Source organism: Falco rusticolus, chromosome 7, assembly GCF_015220075.1.
Source record: "Falco rusticolus isolate bFalRus1 chromosome 7, bFalRus1.pri, whole genome shotgun sequence".
Taxonomy (NCBI): Eukaryota; Metazoa; Chordata; class Aves; order Falconiformes; family Falconidae; genus Falco; species Falco rusticolus.
Genome location: NC_051193.1, coordinates 61550181 through 61576617, shown reverse-complemented (window position 1 = coordinate 61576617; position 26437 = coordinate 61550181). Strand labels below are relative to the sequence as shown.

Below are 26437 nucleotides of genomic sequence, written 5' to 3'. Positions count from 1 at the left end.
ACCGGCTTCTTCAATTCTGCTCTTATTGGGCATCTACCGTCAGAATAGTGCCTAGATGGTTAATCTCTTTGCCTCATCCTTCCTACAGCCCTCTATGAGAGATGAGTAGCAGGACAGAAGAAAACAAGGTGGGGGCCAAAGGAGTCTCATATTAAATGGGTAAGTCAGAATACTAGCCACAGTCATGAGTCATCACGTTTGTCGAATGAATGACTATGAAAATCCAATGTGGTCTGTATTTGAGCAGAAATACATGTTTCAGATTGGCTCGTCATTGTAATCTTTGGCTAAATAACCCAGATCAACTACTGGGCCAACTTGTCTTCATACACTCCTCAACAGAAACTGCGCTGCATGGGATCTCTTTCAATACACAAGCGAGTTTATCTAATCTCAGTGTTACTGAAAAAAAAAAAAGTTGGGACTGTATAGTCATAACAAAATCATAAAGTAACATCCTGGAAATTATTGGTTCTACTCATCAGCTGGACAGAGGGGTGTTCAATATAAGTAATTCAAATAAGATGAATGCAAACTTAGTAAATGGTAGGTTAGTATTACGCCGTTTGAGAGTTCTCAGTCTTAAACTTGACTGCATAAATAATACTTTATGGATTCAGGTCCAGGTTTCAAGCAGGCTGATGGAGGATATTTAAATCTATTGTAAAATATCATACATCACTCCAGCAGTGATAATGTGCATATGTAGCAAAACATAGCAAATTCACCCATCATTCCTTTAAAATCATTCATCAGTCATCATTCATTCTAAATATTGGTTAGCAATGAGAAATTCAGCATATTTTAGTGTCAGAAAATTACAGTACTGTCAATACTCTGTATCCTGTGCACTACAACCATAAGAAAGAAAATGCAGTACCAATCCTCTCCAAATTTAAGCTGGTTTCAGAGACACTATTAGGAAATTAACAGTGGTTTCACAACATCATTTTATCATTTTGTAATCAGGTTAGAAGCCAATCATACATGGTCATCGCTGCAAAGTAGATGAGGTCAGAGTTCCTCCTCACTAGTATAAGGTCATCATCTTAAATACTTTTAATAGTCTTTTCTGAGAGGGAAAAATATAGGATATGATTAAAGTAAACTTTGAAGGCACATATCTCTTCATTTCTGGAGTTGCACGGCTATTAAGCATGCAATGTCTGTTAAAAGCAGTGAGGACTGTATGTCTAAAGCCTATTAAACTGTGAAAAAAAAAGAAGAAGATGGTATGCCTTTCTGTAGAATAACTCTTGATGATAAAAGAACATCTCAGCTCCCCGAGGACTTTCCTGAGGGATGGGCCCTGCAGTGTTGAGTGTTATTTAACCTTAGCAATAGGCGAAGCAAACTCTGGCCATGACTTACTGCCTTCTATGATAGCAACAGACCCAAAGATTATGCCTGCATTTGCAACTGTGGAATGCCTGGGTTAAGAGTATTAGGAAACGAGCAAAAAATGTGACTGTAACAGAAATTCACTGATGACAGGGATTGATTCTTTACCTTTATTTGTGACTTGACTCATGGGAAAACAACAAGTGTTGAATGTGTCCTGCAGCTGCAGAATAAGGAACCTCCTATCCTTGAGATCACAGAACTGCTTTAAAAGCATGTTGAAACATAACTGAGCTAGAATGAAAGACAGATAAAGTGTATTGTGAAAAATCACCTGTGTATCTCTTCCTTTTTTTTTTTTTTTTTTTTTTTTACGGAAATATGTTATTTATGAGTATGTTATTAAAAACTGAGCATAGCGCTTTACAGCCAGTAAAAGACAATAGACCAAATGTTACTGTTACCCACAGCTGGAGTGGATTGATAAAACTAGCACACTGTTTTTGCTCACATAGTTTAAAGTCTAAATAAAGATATATGATCAAAAGAGTAAATTGGCTTAGCAAGGTAGCAGAGAAAGGGCAAAAGGTGAAAAAAAAGCTGTATCAGTATGTTATAAAATGCCTAATCAGGTAAATAAGGTGTTTTTGCTGGGTGCCATAAGGTTTAGAAAAGTCATCTATGGTTTGTTTGCATTATGGAAGTGAAGGATTTTCAAAACAGTGTATGGAAAGAAGAGGGATGATACTATCGCCTCAAAATCTACCCAGTGCGTTAAAATGAGTCAATGCTCACATATATGTTATACTTCTCCTTTTTATATGTTCCAGTCAACTGAGAAAAAGGTAGAGATTACTGATAATATGTCATTTGACTGAACAACTCACTAGCAACCTATAAATTTACAGAAATAAGTACATTTTTTTCATTTATCTTCTCAGCTGTGTGTTTTTTAAAAAAATTGGAGTTGAGAACCTAGCATGCTGTTGAAAGTCCAAGGAAGTTCTTTAAGAAGAAATCAAATGAATTTTTTCTCTGACAGCAGCCAAACCTTGAGAGAACAAAGCAGCAACTTTTGGGGAAAAATAAAAGGAACAAAAAAGCAAGTCAGCAAGTGGCTAAACAAAAAAAAACCACCTCTCCCAATTGCATGATAACACAGGTAAAACTGAATAATTTTTTTTTCTTTTGCATGGCTCCAAGTATATGATTTGGCTAAACATTAGTTATTCCAGTATAAAGTTAGGTGTGAATTTAAAGTGGCAGTGCTCTGGTAAAATAATTCCATGTGCTCGGCTTGTTCCAGAACAACAATAGTCACATGTGGAATTATTTGGTAATGGCTATAGCTGAATAGATATTTTGGAATAGCTGAATAGATATTTTGGAGTATCTTTACGTATAACTGTTCTTGGTGGTTTAAGGACAGCAAGAAAGAGGATAGGGCAAGGAAAGAAAACTGTGATAAAGCAGGGAGCAAGTGAAAAGGAATAAAAAATCTGCAGATTGTGGGGAGCTTTGAGGAGGCAGCTGTGGGACTGCCCCGAGCCTGGGCTGACACTGTCCCTAGGAAATTGTTCTACCCTTGTAAATCATAGAGACCAAGTGTTTTATAAGATTTTATGCTCCCATTACAACTATTCCTGAAGTTCAATGAATGGGAACTTCAACCTCCCTGGCTACAGAACTCTGTTTAGTATGACTGTTAGTGTTTAAGTAATCTTTTAAAAAGAAAGCAGCTTCTTTTTTTGCTGCTTTGTGGCAAAATCCACACCAAAAACCCCACTGAATGTCATCAATAAACCCATTCCTGTATCTTGAATCAAAACTATACTTTCAGTCATGTGTTAAAAAACCCAGATTTTTGCAAAAACTAAACCAGTGTAAAATTATGATAAATATTTCCATGGAAGGAAAGTAACCCTCTTCTGATTTCTCAGAATTAATTTCCATTGAATTCTCAACACCCATTTAGTAGACATAAGCTGGTGTCATAAAAAAATGTTCTGGTTCCTGCTGACCTTATTGGGAGCAGAATCAGACCCTGGATTCATGGACTTTAAAGAACAGAGTTGAATCCAGAGGTGAAAACTAAATGAACTGCTCCTCTGTATCCTAAGAACATGAAAACACAGTGCAACCCTATTACTCAGTCAGGACCTGTTCACTGGAAAATCACGGAGGGAATAATGAGGGGGGAAGAACAAGAGGAGGAGGAAAAGGTGAGAAGAAAAGAGAACGAGGGCAAGAGAGAGCAAAAAGGAAAAGGGAATTTGCTTTTGATGTCACAGTTCTATCAACTCATGCATTTTTCATGGGTACCAACTAGTGCTAAAATAATGCTGTGCTGACAATCCGAGCATGAAAAAAAATCAGCCAAGTTCCCAAACATCTTTAAAATAACGAGATTTACAAAAATTTGAAACTTAAAGCTTTTCTTTCCCTTCTAATTTGTAAGCCTTTTGAGTTTGCATATTCAAGCTTTTATCTCAAACTTGAGATTTAGAAATGCAATTATTTTTAAGGAGACCTGAGGTTCCAATTTAATCACATCTGCTGAAGAGCTGGAGCTTAAAACAAAGCTAAGTGTTGCAAAATCTCACTGTAATCATAAGAGCTGGCAACACTAAATGTCATAACCATGGCATACTGTACAGTTTTGATGCAAAACGAACTAAAAATTACCAGATGTTAGATACAAGTGCATTAACTCAAGCTGCATTTGTGCCCTTTGCTAGAAAGTAATTAAAAACTGAAAGTGAAGCCAGCTGGCAAATGAAAATAAACTGGTAGGACTCGGGGGTTAACCTTTTTTGTATCTCAAGCTTCATATTTTGCAAACTTAACTAATGGAGTAAGTGAGCATTAACGTTTCTCAGTGCTTTTGATTAAAACCTGATCACTTTTTACACAAAGTAATTCGTGGACTGGATGTAAACATTCTTTTAGGTTTCAGTCACACAGGCTACAGCAGCACCGGCCGTTGCCTTTACTTGCAGAGGTAAAGAAAACAACCTAATGCACAGGTGCAGGAAACAGCCCGGGACCTTCATTTGCAGGAGCAGCATTTTACATTGTAAACTTAAACTGTTTAGGTATCAGCCTTCAGATATTTTTCACCTCAGTAGTTGTGTGGAGTTTCTACAATTATTCTGTGGATTTTTCAACCAAGTGCTGGACCTCGTGGTGATGAACTCTAATGGATGTAGGCTTTCTGTGGTTTTATGTCTTCAAGCTGGCTAGCACTCTAAGAACACAATTAAATTAACACCCCAGTTTTAATTACCAATGGCGCTGTAAAGGCATTAGTGTAAAAAAAAAAAAAAAAAGTGGTGAAAAATTAATATAGTAGCAAAACTGTGTAGTGACATTTTCGGTGAACTGGGAAAAAATGAGGCGGTGCTAAGGGGCCCAGGTACAACTCTTACGCTCATCTTAATTGTGTGTCTAATCGCACTTTCAGCAAAATAGATCCGTGTGCCCCTGTTGTTCTGGTAGCTCCTCGGCTTCGGGGCTGTAACTGAGAGGGAAGCGTCCCCGGCACCACACTGTCAAACGGAGCGGCCGCGGGGAAGCGCCCCGCAGGAGCCGCGCCGGCCGCACCGCAGGGCAGGCACCGAGGGCAGCGATCGCTCCGGGATGGGGCTGCGGCTCTCCCAGGGGCTGGGGCGGGGGGGTCTCCCAGCTGGCTCGACGGCTGCTCGGCGCCGGTTTCGGAAGCGCCGGTAATGCCGCTGGCAGGAGGCGCGGGCGGGCAGCGCCGCACGCTGCAGGCTCGGCCGCCGTGCCGTGCCCTGCCCTGCCGTGCCGCCCGCACCCCGGCCCGGCCGGCAGCGCCGAGCGGAAAGAGCCGCCTTCCCGGCCGCGGCCAGCCGGCCTGGGCCCACCCCCCGCACCGGAGATCTCCTGCTGATAATTCAAAAATGGAGGATGCGCCCTCTCAGCCATTAATTAATAATGTAGCTCGCTGTCTTCCTGTGTGACACACGCTGGAAGGCACCGAGCGGCCAATAAAGATGTAGGGGAGAGCGGGGGAAGGCTCCTCCCCGCAGCTCTTCCTGATTGAGGGCTTGAAGAAGTAGATCAAAAACTTCCCAGGAGCCGGGGGGGGGCAGAGGAAAGGGAATAAACGCGGCGAGGGGGACCGCGCTGCGCACCGGCCCAGCGGCGAGGGCAGCCTGCGGCCGCACCAGGTGGGCAGGAGGGGAGGGAGCCCCCGCAGCGGCAGGCCGGAGGGCCGGCAGCCCCCGCGCCGCGGCCGCGCTGTCCCGCGGCGGCCGGGCCGGGCCGGGGGGCGGCGCGGGGCGGGAAGGGCAGGGCGAGGACCCCCGTTAGGCAGCGTCCCGGCAGGAAGGGAAGCAGGGAGGGAAGTGGTCGGCGCTGCCCCTCCTGGGTGTTTGCTTTGCGGGGAGGAGAAGGAGGAGGAGGAGGCGGGGGAGTGGAAGTTGGTGTCCGGCCCGGCGTGTGTGGGTCAGAGGCGGGGGAAGGGGGTGACCCGGGGGCAGGGGAGCCTGAGCAGACAAAGCGCGGCGGCGGCCGGGGTATCCCCGAGCGGAGCACGTTGCGCGGCTGGGGCGGGGGGCGCCGCCCCCGCCCGGCGCTCGGCGTCATGGCCCCATTGTGAGGCAGAGGGAGGCGGAGGCGGGAGGAAGGATCCGCCGCTCGCTCCGCGCGCAGTTCCAGGCAGGCAGCGGCGCGTCAGCCACACAAAAGGCCGCCGCCGCTTTCTCCCGCTCCTTCTCCGGCTCCCCGGGAGGAGGGACACGCCGGGCCCGCTCCCTCCTCCCCGGCCCGGGGAGGGGGGGCGCTGCCCGCACTCGCTTACTCCCTCCCTCCGTATTTTTTTTTTTTTTTAATTTTTTTCCCTCCCCCTCGAAGCTGGTCCTGGGGCAGGAAGAGAGCGCGGAGCGGGGCGATGCCGCTGCTGCACCGAAAGCCCTTCGTGAGGGAGAAGCCCCCCGCCGACCTTCGGCCGGACGAGCGCGTTTTCTACTGCAGGGTCACTAACGAGATCTTCAGGGACTACGAGTAAGAGACAACCCCCGTGTCCGCGTCCCTCTGTCCGCCCTGACCCCCCCTCGCCTTCCGGCAGCGGGCAGCAGCGGTTTAACCCCCGAACGGCTGACACCTGGGCGGGCGGCAGGGGAGGGGATTCCCCGGCAGCACCGCGGGGAGCCCGGCCGGGGGGGGGGGGTGGCGCTGGCGCCGAGCCCGTGCCCTCCCGAGGGGGTGGGGGGAGAGGGCGGATCTCTCGCCCGGGGCAGGGGGAATCCCTGCCCCTCCTCGGCCAGGGTATCCCGCGGCCCCTCGCTTCGCGGTGGGAGCGGGGGGCCGGCTCCTTCCTCACACATACCCCCCCCCGCTCCCTCCGCTGTGTCGCCCCCGTCGGGGAAGTGAAAGTTGCCCGTGTGGGAGGCGGCGGGCGGTATTGAGCGGCTGCCGGGGCCCGGCTCTCCCCCCGCCCCCGTCGGCAGCCGCGTGTCGGCGGCGGACGGCACTAGGCCGCCCCGCGGAAGGGGCCGCGCCGGGCCCTGGTTGAGCCGGCGCCGCTGGGCAGCGGGGCCGCCCGGCTCGGCATGTGCCGGCCGCCCTTTTGTTGTGGTACCGGCCAGGCAGGGGGCGCCGCCGGCGCAGCCCGCCGGGCTCGGCCCGGCTCCCCGGCCGGCTCCCGCCGCCGTTAACCCCTTGTTGCCGGGCCGAGCGGCCGCGCCGCCCAGGGCCGCGCTCGCCCCGCCTCCGCGGGGAGCCGCCGGCTGACCCGGTTGGAAATGGCCGGCGGGCCCTGCCGCCCGGTAGCTCGGCCTGCGGCGGGGGGAAGCGCGGCCCCGGCGCGGGGGTCGCTGCACCTGTCCGGCGGGGTCCCGCCGCCCGGTCATCCCCTCCCCTCCCCGCCGGGCGGCACCACCGGCCGGTACACCCGAGGGGCACACCTGTGTCCGCAGGGTCTCCCTCTCCAGTGAGGGTTTTTCTCTCTCTTGCCGTCCCTTCCTTTTTTCTATATTTTTTTCCTTCTCCGTGTGTAAAAAGACCAGTGGAAATTACGAAATTGCCGTTAACCGTTGATAACGTATTGTACGGGTAGGTCCGAACTTGCTGCCGCGTACTTTATCACCGGTAAGAACAATGGACCGACGGTGCCGTTTTTCAAAAGCCGGTAACCGTCCGTGCTTGCACCCCCGGTCCCATCCAGCACCCCCCCGCCTGCAGGATGGCCCCACAGCCAAGCGGTCATTTTGGTTTGGGGTTTTTTTTGTGTTCTTTTTTTTTTTTTTTTTTTAAGACGTGCAGACTGGTGAGATTAAATCTGAAATAGTTTTCGTTTGCAGCATATGAAATTAGAGCACACCTTAATCTTTTTCGTGTTTAGACTTGTTTTTCTTACTCAAATGCACTTCACCTAATAAAATTGTAGAGAAGCTGGATTAGGTAACTTTGAAGGGTAATGCTTTGCGTTTCCTGGACGATCGGTTCTGGGGGAGAAGGGGGGGTGTTGAATATGTTGTTGGAAGTTTTGTAAGGAGTGTTTTCATTATAGGGTGTATAAGAACCTAACAAGCAAGAGCTGACAGCCTTCTGTTTCTATAGGAATTAAGTCACCCTCCCCCAGCTTCCAGTATTTTAAAAGCTGCTTTTCTGGTTACAATTATTATTATCACGTAATTAGATGACTCTCATGTATTTGTTGACACTGCACTGAAATACATTTCGGGTACGTGTACTCTTGCTAGAATTTCAGCATGAAAAGCATCCTTTTAAAACATCTTTTGCTCTCAAAGGTGAATATTTTGAGTACTCTGACAGGCTTATTTACACTGCAATGATGTTGACAGTAAGAAAAAGTATGAAAGACCAAATTCTGTATTTAACCAAAGGTAACAAATTAAGGGATAAATTTAGACTTGCATTCACACAGGCGATCCCTAGAAATGTCAGGGGGTGGTTACCTCAGAGGTCAGGGCTTAGAATGTGGTATTTGGGAAGACTGCAGAAAACTCTTCTGTGCTTGTTTCTTGTGTATGTCGGGTGGGCTTTTTTTGGGGTTCGTTTTTTTTCTCTTTGTTTTCTAATTCTCAAAATTATTCTCAAATATGTTAATTTTAATTCAAAACCAGAAGTCTCTTTTTTGTTAGGTTGGGTAAAATTGATGCTTTGGATTGAAAAGTTTAGTATTTTTGTACTTAGCAAGGTGTTCTGGCACAGATGAGTAAGTTTAGATTAATGTTAGTTGTTTGTGGCGTAATCTAATGGAGAACATAGGGTTGTCTTTAAGCAAGTTTTAAAGGTGCTCATTCTTGTTTCTCCTGGTGGCAAAGTGATTCTTCAAATGGCTAATGTCTTCTGAAAACATCATTTCTCATTTCTTTGCCTAAGCAAGGACAGTTAGATTAGTAGGGATAGGGAGGGCCCACTTTTTTAAAAAAAAACTGTATTAGCTGTTTCATGAAAGAAAACCATTGTCTAAATCAGACTTCTCTGAATCTGCTTTTGCAATAGCAACTTAAATTTTTTGAGGGGAGAATTTGAAAATTAGAGTCTGAGTAGATAAGTGGGTTGTATAGATATGGTAACCTGAATTCACCCTCTTCCTCAACTATATGGACAACAAAGGGTTGAGACTTAAGTTGTTTGGCTTTTTTCTTGGTTTTTTTTGTAGGTTTCTTTGTTTGTTGTTGGTTTGTTTTTTTTTTTACAGAGCACAAACTTCGTGTTGAAAAGTTTCTTTCATGCCCATGGCAGCTTTAGCAGAGATTAATACAAACAGTACATTAGTAGTATTCTTCTCTATATAAGAAGTCATTACGCTAACACAAGGAGAATTTGGCAAGACTAGTATTTTGTAAAGTGACTTTCTCGTTAAGGACGTATTTCCTCTTTAATCTGAAATACCATCACACAATTTTGTAACCCTTGAAGAAGGGGTGCAGTGAGGTGGCAGTGTTTGATTGTATTTATCAGGAGTAACAGGGACTGGGGGAACTGATGTTCTTCATGCTTGGCTGTACTTCTAGTTAGAGGGACAGACCAACAGTAAGAGTCTCTGGAGACATAGTAGGAGCAGGAAGAGCAAGTGCGAGGGTGCACAAGATGCATGGGATGCATGAGAAACACATTAAACCGGTGGGATGTTACCACCAGTTTTTGACACCTTGTCTGTGAAAGTTAATAGCTGATATAGATGTGCAGTGAAAGCTGCTATTAAAGTATGGGAAGTCTTGCTTGTGGAGACAGCTTGAAAAAGAAAATGATGAGTAGTATAGATACAGTGGTAGGAATGTTCCTCTTTCTAAGACACAGTGGGGGAAGAGTCAGTTTTGCATCTTCAAAACTTACTGAAACTTCTTTATAGATTGGCCTGTCTTGGTTTCAGTCAAAGAGAGGTCTGTTCAAAAGGCTTTTTAAAGTGTCCTTAGTTAAATATGTTTTGTTGAAGAGAAACTCATTACTTGAAATACATTGCTTAATGCGTAATTAGCCTGTAAATATTAAGGAATAGATGTCTCAGTTTTGTTTCTTTCGTGCATTATTTTTTAATATGTATTCTTGACCTCTTCTGGAGATGAGGTAGAGTATAAAACCACTTTTGTGATCCAGAATGGCAGAGTTGGTCTTCTGTGATTACCCTCCTACCATAGACTAAATAGATTATGTATTAGAGGCTCATAACGGCTTCAGGATTAAAAATGAGTTATTAAAAATTAGCCATTCCATAGATTTATTTTTTCATTTTTCCTCTCAAATTTTACTTACTTGTAAAATATGAGAAAGTCATGTCATTCTCCAATATAGAATTCTTCTATTTAAAAAAACCACACACACCCAACCTGTTTTTAATATATGCTAAGAAGATGAATGAAAGTAAATAGTGTGAAATAAGCATGTTCCTGGAACACAATAAAAATACAGTAGCTCTTGGACTCGATGGGAATACTCGGTTAGTTCAAAAAAAGGCATCTGTCACTTCTAGTCTGGATTTTTATATCCATTACAAGTGCAGTCAGCGCAGAGATTGCAAGTAATTTATTTCTAGCTTCTGTTAATGAACTGCCTCTGATCACATACCTACCAAGTAGCCATATTAAACTACTTCTCAATGATTTGCTGATAATTTATTTAGCTGTTTACCTTACCTTGCATGGAAAACTAACTATATGATGTAAATGAAGAAAGACATCCAGCTGAGAAGTCATCATTAACGAGCTCCTTTTTTTAGTCCCTGCTGCTCAAGTAGCTGAGCTGATGTGGACATCTTCACCAGAGTGCTGCAGTCCTGTTTGACTTCTCGCAGGCAGATTGGGACCATGCGAGTGAGCTCTGTGGATGTGTTTTGTATGAACTTCCTTCTCAATGTTGTCAAGAGTTACAGAGATCTTGAACCAGCGAGGAAGCCCCAGAGACTGTCATACCCTAGCCTAGATAAAGATGTGGATAAGATTTCATATGTAACTTAGCAGCAGATACACTTACTGTTGTGAATTTAAGTTGAATGTAGAATATGATCAAGTGCATTACTTAAAGAGAAGGGGTGTCGCTGCTGCTGCCATTCTCTAGGTTTGGTAGCTGTTGTGTCTGCTCTTTGTAAACCTTTTTGTGATAACTGATGTGTACCAGAGAGATACAGGGATGGAGAGTCCTACAAATAACATGTATTGCTATACTGTTGGGATTTTGTTTTCTCCTCCCTCTAAACCAAGTTAAAGTGAGATCGTTAAAACATCGCAATAAAACTGTGTTAACAGACTAAGCCACAGATGGTTTTGATGTGCTATAGGTAATGGCTAGCTAAAGACAAATAATGCTTTCAAATGCAAATGTAAATTTTTTCACGTAAATTTTTTTCTTCCCTCGTAAGTTCATGGGGGGAAAATCCGCACAAAACAAAAGAGGAAATGAGGGAGAATGAAACTAGATACACAAACTACTCTTGTATGTAAATTGAAACATGTTTTCCTCAAACATGTTTCAGTTAAAGTAATCTTAGAAATTTGCATTTGTAATAATCATGGATTAAAAAATTTTAGAGAGGGTTTTGTGTTTGGTGGGTTGGTTTTGGGTTTTTTTGTTTTGTTCCTGTAAGTTCAATGCTGTTGCTTTAAATAGTATGACTGCCTGGTGTCCCCTCACAAAGAATAACAGCAGCTCTTAAAGGGACACCGTCAGCATCAACCTCAGCCTTTTCCTCCCTGTCTGCTCCCCCTGCCCCCCATTTTTTTCCTTTTTACTTTCATAATTTTTGAAAATTATGTTCTGGTACGTTTTACAATAACTCTTAGGGTGGTTTTCTCTTTCCTAGCTAAAGATGATTATCGAGAACCTCTTCGGTAAGTGAGACACAAAAATACATGTAGAGACACAGCTGCATGAAGATTTGAGTAAACATTTCTTTATCCATTGAAGTCAGTAAGACTGCTAAAAATTCTTGTGAATCTAATACAGAAGTATTGAAATGTAGGGCAGGAAGAGACCTGAAGAGATAATGTTTTATGTATTCCATCACCTTAAAAAAAACCCAAAACAAACAAAAACCCCCACAGATTTGTCTAATATATTCATTAAAATGCTTAAGTAACTATTTTACACCTTAAAGATAGTGTTTCACTATGGTTGACAGCAAAAAAAAAAATATTGTCCTATGCACAAAGAATGACTGACAGCCATCCGTTCTTCATATATTGAATTAATTTCTGTCATTCTCTCTTTTGTTCTTCTCCTTTTCTTGTTTAGAGTAAGCAAACCCACATTATTGCTTATTACTTATGAGTGTTAGACCCATGTACTATCAAATATTTTAAGTAGATGCAGGTAACTTAAAAATCTGAATTTTTGTAGCCATTAAATATTATTCAGATAATATGTTTCTTCCTCTTCTGTCCTTTTCCCCTTCTTACAACTGATGTTCTTCCTAGAGCATCTCTCTCACACTCGGAGGAATCTTGTGGTCATACAGAAAGGATTATATGAGCCAGGACTCTCCATTGTCCTCAGTCTGGAATTTTCATTTACAAAATATTGTGGTTCATCTGTCCATCTGCAGTGAACATTGTCACCTGGATCAGTCTCTGATGCACATTTACCAACCTGAGTTTCCAGGGAGCCTGCAAAAAAAACCCTCTCAGAAGTGTGAACTGTCCAATTCTCTAACACCATTACTAGAAATTATTTGAATAGCTGTATCCTTTTGAAAATGGGAACACTGTGCAGTGTAAGGGGTTTTTTTTAAAGGCTGAAACTTAGGTTTCTGGTGTAGCGTGCAGTGTTCAGAAAGTACTGTGTCTGCTTTGAAATAGCTATGTTGAACTGATACAAGGCAAAATAAAACTCAAGTTGTTGTGTTGTGTGTTCCATACTCATCAATACTACTCTTCTAAGATTTTTAAAGGAAAGAAAATAAAAATCCTTATCTGAAGTGGGGCATATTGAGAGATTGCTCTGCTGTCCAATCACTGCCCATAGTATATGATATGTTTTAACATGGTTTTGTGAGTAGCTACATAATCTACTTCATCTAGAAAGTGTTTTAACAAACCACTGTTTTTCTGATACCTGTCAAAAATTGACACATACTAGTGAAAGTGCTGCTTTCTTGATTCCAATGTAATAACTAGTAAGCAAGCAATAACAATGTGATTTTATCATTAATAGGAAATACAGGGAAGGAGGAGAATCGGTATTTACTAGCGGATCAAGGGAGGAGAAGAATCTGTAGGAAAAAATAGTTTAATGCTTTTACTGAGAGCAATGCAAACAGTGAAGGAATAAAAACTATTTAGAGACGTACTTGACATTAATTCTTTACCTCTCCCATCTTTTCATTTGTGAGCTAGGGCACTCAAATGCTGAAACTTACTCAAGTTGCAACATGTTTCTGTGATCTTAGGGTTATTTTATGTTTGTACAGTTTTTACACCCTCCTCTTGGCAAATATTTGTGGAAACGTGGGGGATGTGAGGAGGATATGACACCTATTAAACTCAGTGTGATTGTTCTTATGTATAAGGCTTCTTATATGTGAATATTTGTTTGCAGGACTTTTAGGTCTTGATGCTGTTACTGTAGTCTGTAGTGAGAGGAAACTTTGGTTTTACAATAGCTATGGCATGGTAAATTGCTAAAAGTTTTAAATAACCCTTGATTATCTATAGCCTGTATGGGAGTAGAGCTGCTTCTGCATTTCAGGCTTGTAAAAGGAATTCACTGCTGTACTAATTGTGAGCAAACTGAAAAAGTTAGTCAGAACTCAACCATTTTCTTTCTCTCCCCCCCCCGCCTCCCGCCTTCCTTTTCAGTGATTTTTTTGAACGCACCATTCTGTGCAACAGCCTTGTGTGGAGCTGTGCTGTCACAGGGAAACCAGGACTGACATATCAGGAAGCACTGGAATCGGAGAAGAAAGCCAGACATAATCTTCAAAGTTTTCCAGAGGCACTCATCATTCCAGTTCTCTACTTGGCCACCCTTACCCATCGCTCCCGACTTCATGAAATCTGTGATGAAATCTTTGCTTATGTCAAGGATCGGTATTTTGTTGGTGAAACAGTGGAAGTAGTTAGAAGTAATGGTGCAAGGTAAGTATATTTAAAAACAAATTATGTATTTGTTTGTTTGGTGTGAATGGTTTTTGTGTCTGCTTTTTTAAACTAAAAATCGGGAAAATAAACTCCATCAAACACAACTGAAGTGAGTTGTGATGCTTAAGCTAGTGATACTGTTACTGCTCCTTCCTACTTTAGTTAAGAGAGGGATTGTATTGCTGGGCTTGGTATCTCTTTCCTTAGTTTAGAAGCGGCTGTGGAGGCAGGACAGCTCTCTTGAGTCTTGACACTACAGTTTTTTTTGTGGATTTGCAAAGGCATGTCAGCCCCCTGGTGTGAGAAAGGCTGGTGGTTTGTAGAATGCGATTTAATGAGAAACTAGGGGAAGCTGTGACTTAAAAATCATATGAAAGTTTTGAGAAATCACGTAGAATGTAATTCATCACATGGTGTTTTGTGTACTTAGAATGGGTGAAGTGTTGAAAGCTTAAAGAATCAATGTAATTTTGCTTTTTAGGTAGTTGGAAAAATTGTGACTTCATTCTTGGAGAAATTGGGAATTGTAAAATGTTTGCAATAGTTAATTATCTGGGTTTTAGTGTGATGGTTTTTTTCCCCACTGAGTTAGTGTCATGCTTATTCATACTGATGTATGCATGTTGCAAGTGTTTTTACTGTTATCTTAGACTGATTAAAAACTTGGAAGAGTTTTGAGCTTCAGATGCTTTCTTTCTCATATTATTGGTACATATGCTCTGTAGTATAAATAAGCTGGTTTACAACACATAGCTAGCTTGAGTCTGTCTTTAAAGCAGCTTGTGGGAGAGAACTGGGAAAGGTCTGTGTTTTGTCTAAGTAAGTTTGCCATTTCACCTAACTGAGGTTTAAAATGGGAACGTGTGCAGAATGTGCGCTACAGCCCTTGTGGGGTCGGTCACCTGTTGGGTTTTTTGTTGTTAGTTTGTGGGTTTGCTTTATTTTGTTTATTCAGAAGGAAGGTGCCAGCTTACACTGCAGAGTAGACAGGGCTTCTGTGGGTAGCCTGAGGTGTCTGTGCGTAATCTGGTGTATGTTGCATGATGGGAGTGGGCTGGTTCAAAACTGTCATTGGAGAGCATAGTTACTTGGTGTGAGCTGTTTAGTGGCTGATCCAGACCTTATTTAAGGCAAACTTTGTACTACACCAGGAAGAAACATCTGTTTATGTGCTGCAGGAGATAAGTTGTAAGGAAATCTGTATGGGTATGTATATAAGGTCAGTGCTTAATAAAAAAGCTTTCCATCTCCTCCCTACTCTATTCCTTTCAACCAGCAAAGTCCCAGTCACAAAGCCAGGACAAGAACAACTTCAGTAGAGTTGCTGCTTTCTCTATAGAAAACCTATATCCAAAGTTCGTTTTCCATGTTTCTCATTTTTATACTTGTCTAATGACTAGACTCAGGTTGCAATTAGTATTATGGTCACTTTGCTTAAAGAATAAGATGTGGGGTTTTCTTCCTCTGCTTTGACTAGAAACCTTAATATTATGAATTGTCAGTGCAGTTCAGGTGTTGGTTTTCATTTACTGGATGAAATGCCTTTGTTTTCTGCCTTTGAAGATACTGTCAGTTTCCAAACTAACAGCAAAAAGAATACTTCAGAATAATGTTTCCCCCCCCCCCCCCCCCCCCAAGAACAACTTTCCTGCCTTTGTTACTTTTCTAAAACCTTTGCTAAAATATTTATGTATGTGCATGCTACATTGTCAAAGCTTAAATGAAATGTAGGCTTATATATGTGATAAATGCAAGTCTGTCTTGTTTCTTTTTCTTTTGAAATTCGGAATCCTTTTCACTCGTCTTTTTAGACGGTCATAAATCTGTTTTAAGTTTGCCCTAACAAAATTATTTCTACTTACCATGTAAGCTAAATTCTGTTCAGATAAAGTTGTGATATGATTCTACCTCATGAAGATAGCACTATCATTTTTTTTACCAGCATTTAATTCAGTCGTCTTGGTTATTCAGAGTTGTGTTGAGATACATATCTAACAATTTTGTGTTTGACTTTCACAGATCAGTATATTAATAGGATATAAGCTAAACTTCTTAAGCATTTGGGGCGGGCTAGATACCATTCAAAAGGTTCAGATAAAATCTATTTCCATAAAAAAATAACCTGCTAGAGATAGTATGTTTGCAACTACGTAAGTATAACCTTGTGTCTGGTAAAATGAAGCATGAAAATTTTGCCTTAGCTGATTGTATGCTATTGATATTCTAGACAAATTTATAGCAGAGAGATAGCTCAGACTTCTAATACTAAAACAGTGCAAATAACATGGTAATGCAGGGGGATTTTTATACTTAGAGATACATAATTAAAGCATACAAAGTGGAAGGAGGTGAAGTATAGTTACTCTTCTGCCCAATTTACAGCTGACTTTGACCTGTATTTTGAAGTACTCTATTGGGGATTAAGTATACCCGCTCATGTTACTTGTAAATAACACGGCTGTTCAACAGAGCGATTTGCACGTTTGTCACGTGCAGCTACATTTTTGTGATCTTTTCTAGCAAAAATGATTACAGTCCACCTATAGTGTAATAGCATTCAATGAGACCAACAGAATTTGGCAGAGCATGATAACCCAGTTGTGTTGTGGTGGTGTGAAGTGTAAACTCTTCCACTGCATTTATGTATGAAGTTTTTGTACGTGCTATGTCAGCAGGATCATTTGTTATCTGAGCTCCATGCATTATTTAATGGGAAGCCTACAACTTAATGCATGTGTAACTGAGGGTTGCTCAAGCAATTTAAATATTGATATTTTGTAACACCTAACCTTGCACATGTAATATTCTTGTAGGATAGATTGCTTTGGTGCAGCTTTCTAGCTTTTGCACAAAGTAAATGGAAGGGAAGCCAAACACTAGAAAGATTAGCATGTAAACATGTAAATGTTTTTTATCTTGAGCACGTGAAGTAGTCTATAGTACTGTAAGCAATGGGAAGATGATCTAGAAAGAGTAAGAGGGCAAGTGATTTGTGCAGAGGCTAGGCAGAAGGTGATTTTTTTGAGATGGGTGGTTCTTGTATCCCAACCAGTCTGTTCTGATTGTTGCAGAATCTGATGCCCAGTTGCTTTTTCTGGTCTTAACGTCCCCGTCAGGCTCTTCTGATTGCTAGTCTTTTGTTGTGCTGCTCAGTTTTGAATTTGGCTGCTTCCACCTTGTTGCTGAGGTCTGGTAGGAGGAACTCCAAGAGTTTGGGAGATACTCTTGTCTTTCTGTTGTTTTGGTATGTCTGTTGTCTTAACAGCCCTTATCAACCAGAAAGAAATTGCAGAGAAAGCCCCGCAGTGCCATGAAGTGGCTTTTTCAGGCACACTCTGAAAATTATGTGTGCAGTTTGGTAATCTAGTAGAAGCAACAAGGAGATAATTCTACTTGCTCTTTAATTCATTTCAGATGATGTATTGATTAAAAATAGTCAGCTTTTTTTGGTTTGTATGTGTCCAGCTTTTCTGGCCAAACTGGGGCTGACTTTTCTCCAAAGTGGTAGCTTTGAAACATGAGGTGCTTGAATTCCCAGTTAAAGAACAGTTAAATTTACTTGTGTAAAAACATTTTCCTAGTACTGCCTTCATAGAAGACAATGTTAATTGAAACACTGGTCAAAAACATGATATAGACAGCAAACCTAATCTCAAATTAAGTTTAAGTTTGAATTGCCAAGGAATTGAAAACAGCCGATGCTGTAAGTACTGTTGTTTAGAATGTCACATTGCTATTTATGGAAAGTAATTTATTGAAAAAAGCATGGAAATGTTTTGAGATTTTGTTGGGGGAAAAAATCAGAGCAATATTTCACGTTAACCATGGTCAGTTAAGATGTAAAATAAGCAGCTAATGTTTTAGCTCACACTTTATGGAAGCACAGGAAAAGATGTTGGCCACATCACTGGAATTACTTCCTATATTTGCATTTCAGAACTGAAAGTTTAAAAACTGTAATGTACTGCTTGGCCTTTTGTTTTTCTGCAAGGAATAGCATCTTTTGCAGTAGCCTGTCCATTTGTTGCTGGTTTAGTACTGTGTTGTATTATTGGTATTTAAAACTTGTGAAATGGTTGGACTTGATGATCTTAAAGGTCTTTTCCAACCTAAACAATTCTATGATCTTGGAATCTGAAGTCAGTTACCTGAAAAATAAAACTGTGTGGTGTGAAAGCTTACCTGAAATAACCTCAGTGAATGCCTCAGACACACCAAATAAAACTATCATCAGCCTAACTTGTTCAGCTGTTGGACTTGTGCTTTTCTGCTTGAGGTCAGCAGTGTGCTTTTTTTTTAACAAAAAAAAAAATCTAGTTTTTTCTTCCAACAAATTAGATTAAAGCACGTGTAAACAACCAATTGTGGTTTATCATCAGTGTTCTGAGTCTGGGTGCTATCACAAGTAATAATGGCTGTCTTTATTGGGGTATACAAGGGAGCAATCTGATAATTAGTTAATTTGTAAGCTTGCAGTATGACTTGAGGAGGGAAGAGATCTGAGATTTTAGGTTGGACAACTCTACTAGCTCTTCAGCTCTTCCTCCTCTGCCCTTAAAAATAGCTTGTGTGATGATGCATCCCCTTCCCCATGGAGGATGGAGGGCAACCAGTTGTCAATCAGTTGGTACAAAACCTAATTAAAAAGTCAACAACCTGCAGAATAAAATAGGTTGCTTAAAGGCAACCTTCTTATAAGGAAGAAATCATACAGAATATGGCAGATATAAACAATGATTATCTTTTTTCATTTGATTTGACCACTAGATGACACCACTGCAAAAGAATACTTCCCTAATGTCTGTGAGCAAGCAATGCCAGAATGCTTTAAGAGAACATAGTGTTTCTAAAATGAACCTACTTGCAGAAGTAGTAGATGAAATTCTCTGTTAGGAAGATTGCTGCATCTGGTCATACATTAGGTATAGGTTAACATCCATTCTCCACTCTGAATATTGATGTTGACCATTGCCAGGTTGTAGGAAACATAAATAATCACAAAACAACCTTGTCTGTAAGTGAAACATCTTTTTTTAACTCACCAATTGTTTGGCTGGTGTCCCAGTGCTTTAGGATTGTTTGTAGTGGATTAACGACTGCATTAGGCCAATTAAAAGATTTGTATACTGTTTTCATCTCTGTAAGTCTTAACTGGGGCACAGGAAGTGTGTTGCTGGTCATGACTATGTATAGCTGATATGGAGTTAGGATGGCAGAAGATGATCCTTGTAAGAGATAAGGTTATAGCTAGTTTTCCAACATTTTCATTCAAACTGACAACAGGGTGTTACTTGCTTATTTATATAGTTGTCTTCTGAGCGCTAGGATAAGTTAATGTAAGACCACTGGGTGGTAAAAGGTGAAGTGTCTTCCATGTTTAGATTTTAACGAGTTACAGTGAGTTTAAATTATTTTCTAGTCCACCAGTTTTCCCCTTTGATATATAGGCTTCAAAGCTGAATGGATGCAGAGGCACTGGAGCCAATGTCTATATAATCAAAAAGTTATAGTGTAGTGGGGTTTTTTTGTTTTGTTGTTTTTTGGTTGTGTGGTGTTCTGGTTTTTTTTGTTTGTAGTGGTAAGGCTTAAGCATAAGTTCCTGCATACAAAGAAAGTTTCCTATTTTATTTCACAAAGTGTATTTGAATTCCAGTAGCGAAGTTAGTGTGGTGCTTATGAAATAGCATAGCTGACAGTACTGGAGAGTTTACCTATTCATAGAGCAAGTACAGTTTGCATTCTCCCAGCATTGCTGTTTAAGGATCAGTCTGCTCCTGGACTGGAAGAATCATGTTTAAGGAATTCGCTTTCCACTGCCCTGAAGTCCTTTGGGATATATTTGTATTTGTTGACTAATAAATATATTTGTATTTGTTTAATGGAATGATATGAGATGATGATAATCTGGGAGAGAACCTCCAACTCCTTTCTTATAGATTGTTGAACAGCTGTTACAACTATTTTTGGATGCTGCCAATCTCTGTTAGCTCTCATTTCTGTGTGAACTTTCTTCTTTTATAACCACAAATTTAAAGGTACAGGTTTTAGTTGGTTTGTTTTATAATTATATATTTCTTTAAAAATCAGTAAAATACTATGAACCGAAGGCTGGGCAATCAAAATTATGCTTATATTGCTGTTACTGTTAGTGCTGTCCTTAATTCCACAGGAGACAGCTGATGCAGCTACTGTATAGGTAGGGTTCTCTTGTCCTTAGCAAAGGACTATAACTTGACAGACAAATGAAGATGTTAAAACTCAAAACCAGCAGCTCTTGCTGTAGTTAGGAAGCCATTACTTATGTGAAATTTTGTCTCCTTGTCGTGTGCTTTTGTTTTGTGTATACATTAAATTGTACTAGTTAGCTTAGTAAAAGATGTCATTTATTCCTTCAGATCTTGTCTTGCTTATACCTCGCTGATTACTTTCAAGTGTATGAGAACTGTTAGGGCAGGGATATGAGTTGCTGCACTTTACCTGACGTTTACTTCTTAAAAACTTCGTAAAAGCTGACAAAACAGAATGAGGCTGTAGCATTTTGGTGGTACTTGGTACATGCTACTATAGCCTCTTGTATTACTCTTTTTGGGGTTTTCTGTATTCAACTAACTTTACATACTGTTAGAAAAGATGTGCTTTTTTAATTTTGGCATTTGAAAAACTTTGATTTGCACGTCTTTTAAAAAGTAAATTTCCTTTTGCTTCTGACTCATTGATCATTGTTTTCTTTATGTTAAAGGTTGGCCTCAAAGTATTGCAATAGTCCTCCACTGCCGCATTTGAAACAGCCTTCTGTGTCCAAGGGATGTTTTTTTGCTTGTTTATTATAAAGCATACAGAGGCACATTTATAACTCATCTGGGCCTTCAAGGGATATATTTTTTTTTTAACTTGAAATGAGGACATAGCAGAGTGCCAGACTATTATTTCTATCACAGTAGTTAGCACCAGCCAGATCAAAAGCTGTTGTGCAGAATGCTCAATCTAAGGGCAGTATAGAAGTGGTCTCTCCTCTCACAGCTTGTAACTCCAGCCTTGGTTGGATGGAAAGGCCTACTCAGCGTTTGGGAAGAACTTCTCCATGTAAGTGTAGGTGCCAATAATTGCAGGGTCGAGGTTTCTGCTTGGCATCCTGTGATGGCTGGTTTTGGTCCATCATGTAGTGGAGTGCAGCTTCTCTTTCTCTTCCTCAAATCGTGTTCTGCTTCAGCAGAGGTAGGTAGAGATAACCCGCTTGTCATGCAACTCGTAATAGTTTGTGTGCATGCCTTTGAGTTGCTGAGCTGAATGAAGGAGAAATTTGGCAAGTAAGTTGTACTAGCCTTTGTTCTGGGTTTTCCTGAATCATGCTGGTCTTGGGCAAGACTTGGTACATGCTTCAAACTCGCCAGCACTCCAACTTCCTTGTTAGTTGTGTGATTTCCCTGTAACAGACTTTCCTAGTATCCCAGTGTTCACTTGCCTAGATGTCACTTTTCAGTTAGGAAGGGTAAACTGCTGAAATCACTGGGCTACTCAAGAAATTGTAGTGTCTCAGGAACTCTAAATGAGGGAGGTCTTAGTACTTCTCCTTCCTTCTCTGCTTTAGTCTGTGGCCAGTATTTGCCTCTTGCACATGCTTTAGTTGTCACCAGATCCTTCAGTGCACTGTCTGAAGTAGCTGGTGTGACACGAACTTACCCAGCTTTTGTTGTGTTAATTTGTCTGGGGTTTTTTTTCTTTCTTTTTTTTTTTGTGTGTGTGTGTCAGGTAGTTGAATTCAATTTAATGGCAATCAATATAAAAAGTACTGAGTGCCAGATCTACAAAAGGCAAGCGCTGCACCAAGTATGTGGCTGGAAGGAGGAATGGCGAGGGAAGATTTCCCCCTTTGGTGGTGTTGAACTGTTAAGACATCTCTGCATCTCATGGAACAGCAGCCTGAGGCTGCAGGTGCAGTTTGCTTTTGTATACCTTCAGCCTCCTGCTTCCTTACTGTTCTTCTGGAAGTGGCAAGGTTCAGGCTGACCTTTAAAAGTTTTCTGATAGGTGTGTTTAGCTGCTTTTGAAAGCACAGCCTAGAATCATTCTTCTAGAGAGAGAGAGACTGATGGAATTGGGTTTCTGGAGAAACTATGTCCTGTGCCACAGTCTCCAGTCGGTGTCTCTTGCCCTTAGATTGCTGGAATCAGTTATGTTCTTTCACCGGTGCAATTGATAGGCCCTACTCAAAATTCATGGAAATTAGTGGGAGATCTCAAGTGGTTGGGTTTTTTCATTTGAGATATTTGATAATATGCACTGGTATTTTAAAAAAATTACATTGGTAATATCTCCTATGGCTTTGTTTAGAACTTTTGGGTCCTGTGTTGTAGTTCTCTTTCTTCAAACCATCCCCTATTTAATCATACAGGCCATGCACCACTTCTTGGAATGTTTCACATAACATATGAGACCTCAGAGAGCTTGGTTTCTGAGCATTGCAGAAAATAAAGGTCTAAGCATAAAGGCCGTCCTTGAGACAGGTCAGAGGACCTGTACCCTGTTGTTGGTAGCAGCCTGTTGTGCAGAAAGTTTCGCAAAACTGTTAGTTATAGGGTAATCCCCTTGTAGGTTTACTGTTCTAGCTTTTGGCTGTCTGTGTCAGAGCTAGAGTTGCTGGGACGATTGTGTAAAAGTTCATGATGGCTTTCTCAATGTCTGATCCTTTTCCGAATACTTCTGGGATTCACTTTGTGTGGCTGTAAGCTTTTCCGTAGTTTGTTGTTGTTACTTGAAGAAAGTGTTTCCTGACTGACAGGGATATTAGGATACACATTTGTTTACTTCCTTGGTGCTGTCTTTTTAGACTGAGGTGCCCCCAGTTCTTCCTTCATGGGAAATGGTGAGTGCGCAAGGTATCCTTTTTAGAAAGTATTTCAAGTAGTGTGCTTCGTTTGGGTATCTTGCTTCAGCTTTCACCTCTGCTGTTATGATATCTGCCTTATGATACAAAATAAGAGTTGTAATAAGTGAAACTCAGGGAATGATGAGGTTACTGAGAAGAGCAGATCTTCATTCGTGCTAGAAGCAGAGTCTTTGCCTCTCTTAGCCCAGGGAATTGGCTGTGACTAGCCATGACTTGACTGTAGCGGGGCTAAAAAAGGTCTTCATTCGTAGATTATTGGTTTTTTTTAATGCCAGAAGGAATGGTTGCATTGCTTTTAATCTCCTGTCAGTCAGTAATTATTGCATTTCATTGGATTATGCTTTTATTGAGCCAGGTAGTGCGTGTTTCATTTGATTACTTCCCCAAAGATTTCTGGTAATGATTTGAATGAAGAAATGGAGGATGGAGAATCACTTGCTTTCTGTGATAGCTTATTCCGTTAGTTATTCTAAAAAGGGAAAACAAACCCCAGGCAGCTGTATTGGGGATTTTACTACTTACTGAATTGAGTGTGTAGAATACATAATGCCTGTTCTTACAGCAGATGCGATACCCCGTTAATTACAGGGCTGTCTGATGGATAAACAGGTAAATTAAATGTTGGAAAAATACTCGGTAACTAAATATCCGAATCCTTTTGTCCAGGCAGATTGATTCGTGTGTGTGTGTTGGTCTGTTTTTTCAGGGCGTTGGGTGGTGTAGGTTGCGGTGCAGGCGTTGTGTGGCCGTCTCACTGCGATTACAAATACAGTGTGTATGTGCTCCCTCTAGTGGTCTGCAAATAGCAGATAAATCCTTGGTAAACAAGTGTCAGTAGCCCTAATCATTGGTGCTTTTGATTATTTTCCGTTAGAAATTAATTTTAAAGTGTTTTTTTAAATTGATTTGAACTTGCTAGGAAATATATTTCATAATCTGAAACAAGAATTGGTATACTAAGAAGCCTGTCTTAGCAGGTGATCTTTGTTGGATTTAAACAGCCTAATCACACACATTTTGCCATGCAGTCAGCTCCGTATTATTTAGTATGAAGGGGAGGCTGTGATGTTCTGAATACTGGAAAATGAAGATACTGTAATGACAGTATCTTAGGACTCAGCTGGAGTCTGGTGCTGGGCCAGACCTTAATAAGCCTTGTTGGTCTTGGACTTAGTTTATGAACAGCCATTAGGCTCTGTCGCCATTACATACTTGGGTGCTCTTGGTTCTTTACATGGGGTCTGTTTAGGTTTGCACAGTTAATTAGCTTGGGCTCCACTGGCCAGGAAAATGTGTCTTCCTGCTCCAGACCAGCCAGCTTTGGGAACGAGGGCTGGCTGCACTGGAATGGCAGCTTGCCTGCAGTCAGTGAGTCCATCGGACTCAGGCTGCCTCTGCATGCAGGCAGCTGGTGTCCCTGTGGACAATTAAGCATTAGTCATATTGTTTTCTTTAGGAATATATAAGGATGTTAATAAGTTTTTGGGGTTTTTTTAAATTTTCCTTTTTTTTTTTTGTTTTCAAATAACATATCCTGTTGGAGCATCCTAGAGCGCTGTTCCTGTTGGAGAGAGACTTGCAGAGGACAGCTATGGGCACTAACTGGGTTACTGGTCCTAGCTAAATTCACAAGTGAATATGGCCTAGGATATTTTGTTCTCAACTTTTCTTCCTGTGCGCCCTAGTTTTTTACTACACACACCCCCCCCCCTCCTCAGTGTGTGCAAGTTTTGGATAGTACTGTCTGCTTGCAGAAAGCAGTGTGTGAGAGATATTTTGATATTGTTTCTTTTTTGCCAATGTTCAGTTCAGATAGAAGAACACTTAGAATTTGTCCTAAGAGAAAAGCTGTCGTTACAGTATCTTGGTTTTCCAATATTTGGAACATCACAGCCTCCCCTTCATACAAAATAATACGGAGCTGACTGCATGGCAGAATAGATTTGTTGGGGATTGTTTGTTTGTTTTTCTCTTAGGTGTGATGCCACACTAATACAAGTCCTGTGCTTCATGTATTCTCCAATTTATTCCTTTCAAGTGACAGCATTTGGTGTCCAGAGGAGAGAATTATTATGTGTTCTTTCTCCCCTGACCCTTTGAGCTTTTAATGGTAGTATGTGACAGCATCCATTGACTGCAATAGTTAATTTTCATGAAGCAGACAAGGCTTTAGGAGATCAAACTAAAAAATATGAACCACGGAATTCCAGAAAGGGGTGAAAGTGGTTAAGAACCAGCTACAATACAGTTACCCAGCATGAAGTGTTGATTAATTATACTTTTTAATATGTAGTTAATTCTGCCTTTTATAACTAGCATTCAGGATGGCACAGGGATAGACTTGTTTTGTCAATTGTGTGCATGCCAGATGGAGCGTTAATACGTGTCAGCAGATAAATGGGCCATTATTAAGATTAGATGCATAATGATCATTTCAGCCTTGTTTATTTAGGTCATTGACGGCAGTAGAAGATGATCTCTTATAAGTAAAAATACTTTTGGATCTGAAATTTTTTTTGCTTTTCCTAGACTGCTGTCAAATGTAAAGGGTTTGGTATCTAGTTAACTTAATATATTACTTTAACTTATTAGTTTACTTAAGTGGGAAATGAGAAAAAAAATTGACAACCACAAATAATTCTACCAGTGAGTTCATTTAGTGAATGTAGTGAATAGAGTCCTTAGTAGTGAAGCTGGTAGCTGCGTAAGCAGATTAATTTGTTTGTTTATTAGATAGAACTCATGAAATTAGTATTTTACCTTCTATTTCAGCGCAATGTGCTTAGGTATTTACTTATTTAGTAGGCAATACAATGTTCAGTTATAGATGTATTCTTAAAATAACATCAGCTACAACTTTAGACTCCAGGCGCTAGTGAAAGACTTTGACTATAATAAATGTCTGTGTTTTTTTCAGGTTGCCATGTAAGATTTTGGAAGTCATAGCTCCAGCGCATCACAACGGAATGGCAAACGGCCATGGTAGCGGTGCTGACGGAGACACAATTGTCATCAGTGACAGTGACGACTCAGAAACGCACAATAGCTCTGCACAAAATGGGTAAATGATACTTTTACAGTATAAAGCATTTGGGCTGAGTGGAAATGAAACTAAAGCAGACATGGCAGGGTCTGACCGAAACAAATGATTTGTATGGATTGTGAGTGTTCAGCCAGCTGAAGGTGACAAGCTGAATATTCACAGGTGCCAGTTATGCTATGTGTAAACCACCAGAGAACTGTGTGTTATGAGAAATGGAGTACCTACAGAATAATCATTGTTAATCTGTTTGGAATGACAGTGTTTCTGTTGAGAGATGGTGGAAGAGCAGGTATGCCTGTCATTAGTCCTCTCTCTGCTGCAGAACCTGTGCTGCTATAGCTTGGAAAAGGCAGCCATATTCTGCATTTCTACAGTCTGGTACTACTTAGCATGATGTATTACTTCCATCATGGGACTCTGAGTTGAGAATGTTTTATAAGAGGACAAGCTCTTACAGGAACTCTCTGAAAAGTCGTTCTAGACACATAATGCGTTTGTGTCCAAAATATAAAAATATACAAAGCTTTCTCATTGTGCCGTGTGTCCATATAAATACATAGCATTGTATTTTATGGATTTGATTATGGTTTTAGGTGCGGT

The 26437-nt window shown here is 41.3% G+C and overlaps 1 protein-coding gene across 2 annotated transcripts in view; it reads left to right on the top strand.

Moving 5' to 3' along the window:
* Positions 1–5358: 5358 nt before the first annotated feature.
* Positions 5359–26437, top strand: part of BAZ1A (bromodomain adjacent to zinc finger domain 1A) — a 65199-nt gene continuing 44120 nt past the window's right edge. The window contains exons 1-4 of one of the 2 annotated variants that reach the window (XM_037393549.1): positions 5359–5534; positions 6220–6369; positions 13626–13904; positions 25712–25855. In XM_037393549.1, the coding sequence (XP_037249446.1) occupies positions 6257–6369; positions 13626–13904; positions 25712–25855 (536 nt within the window). In that variant the 5' untranslated portion in view covers positions 5359–5534; positions 6220–6256. The remainder of the gene's footprint in view (positions 5535–6219; positions 6370–13625; positions 13905–25711; positions 25856–26437) is intronic. The other variant, XM_037393548.1, reaches the window with a different exon arrangement.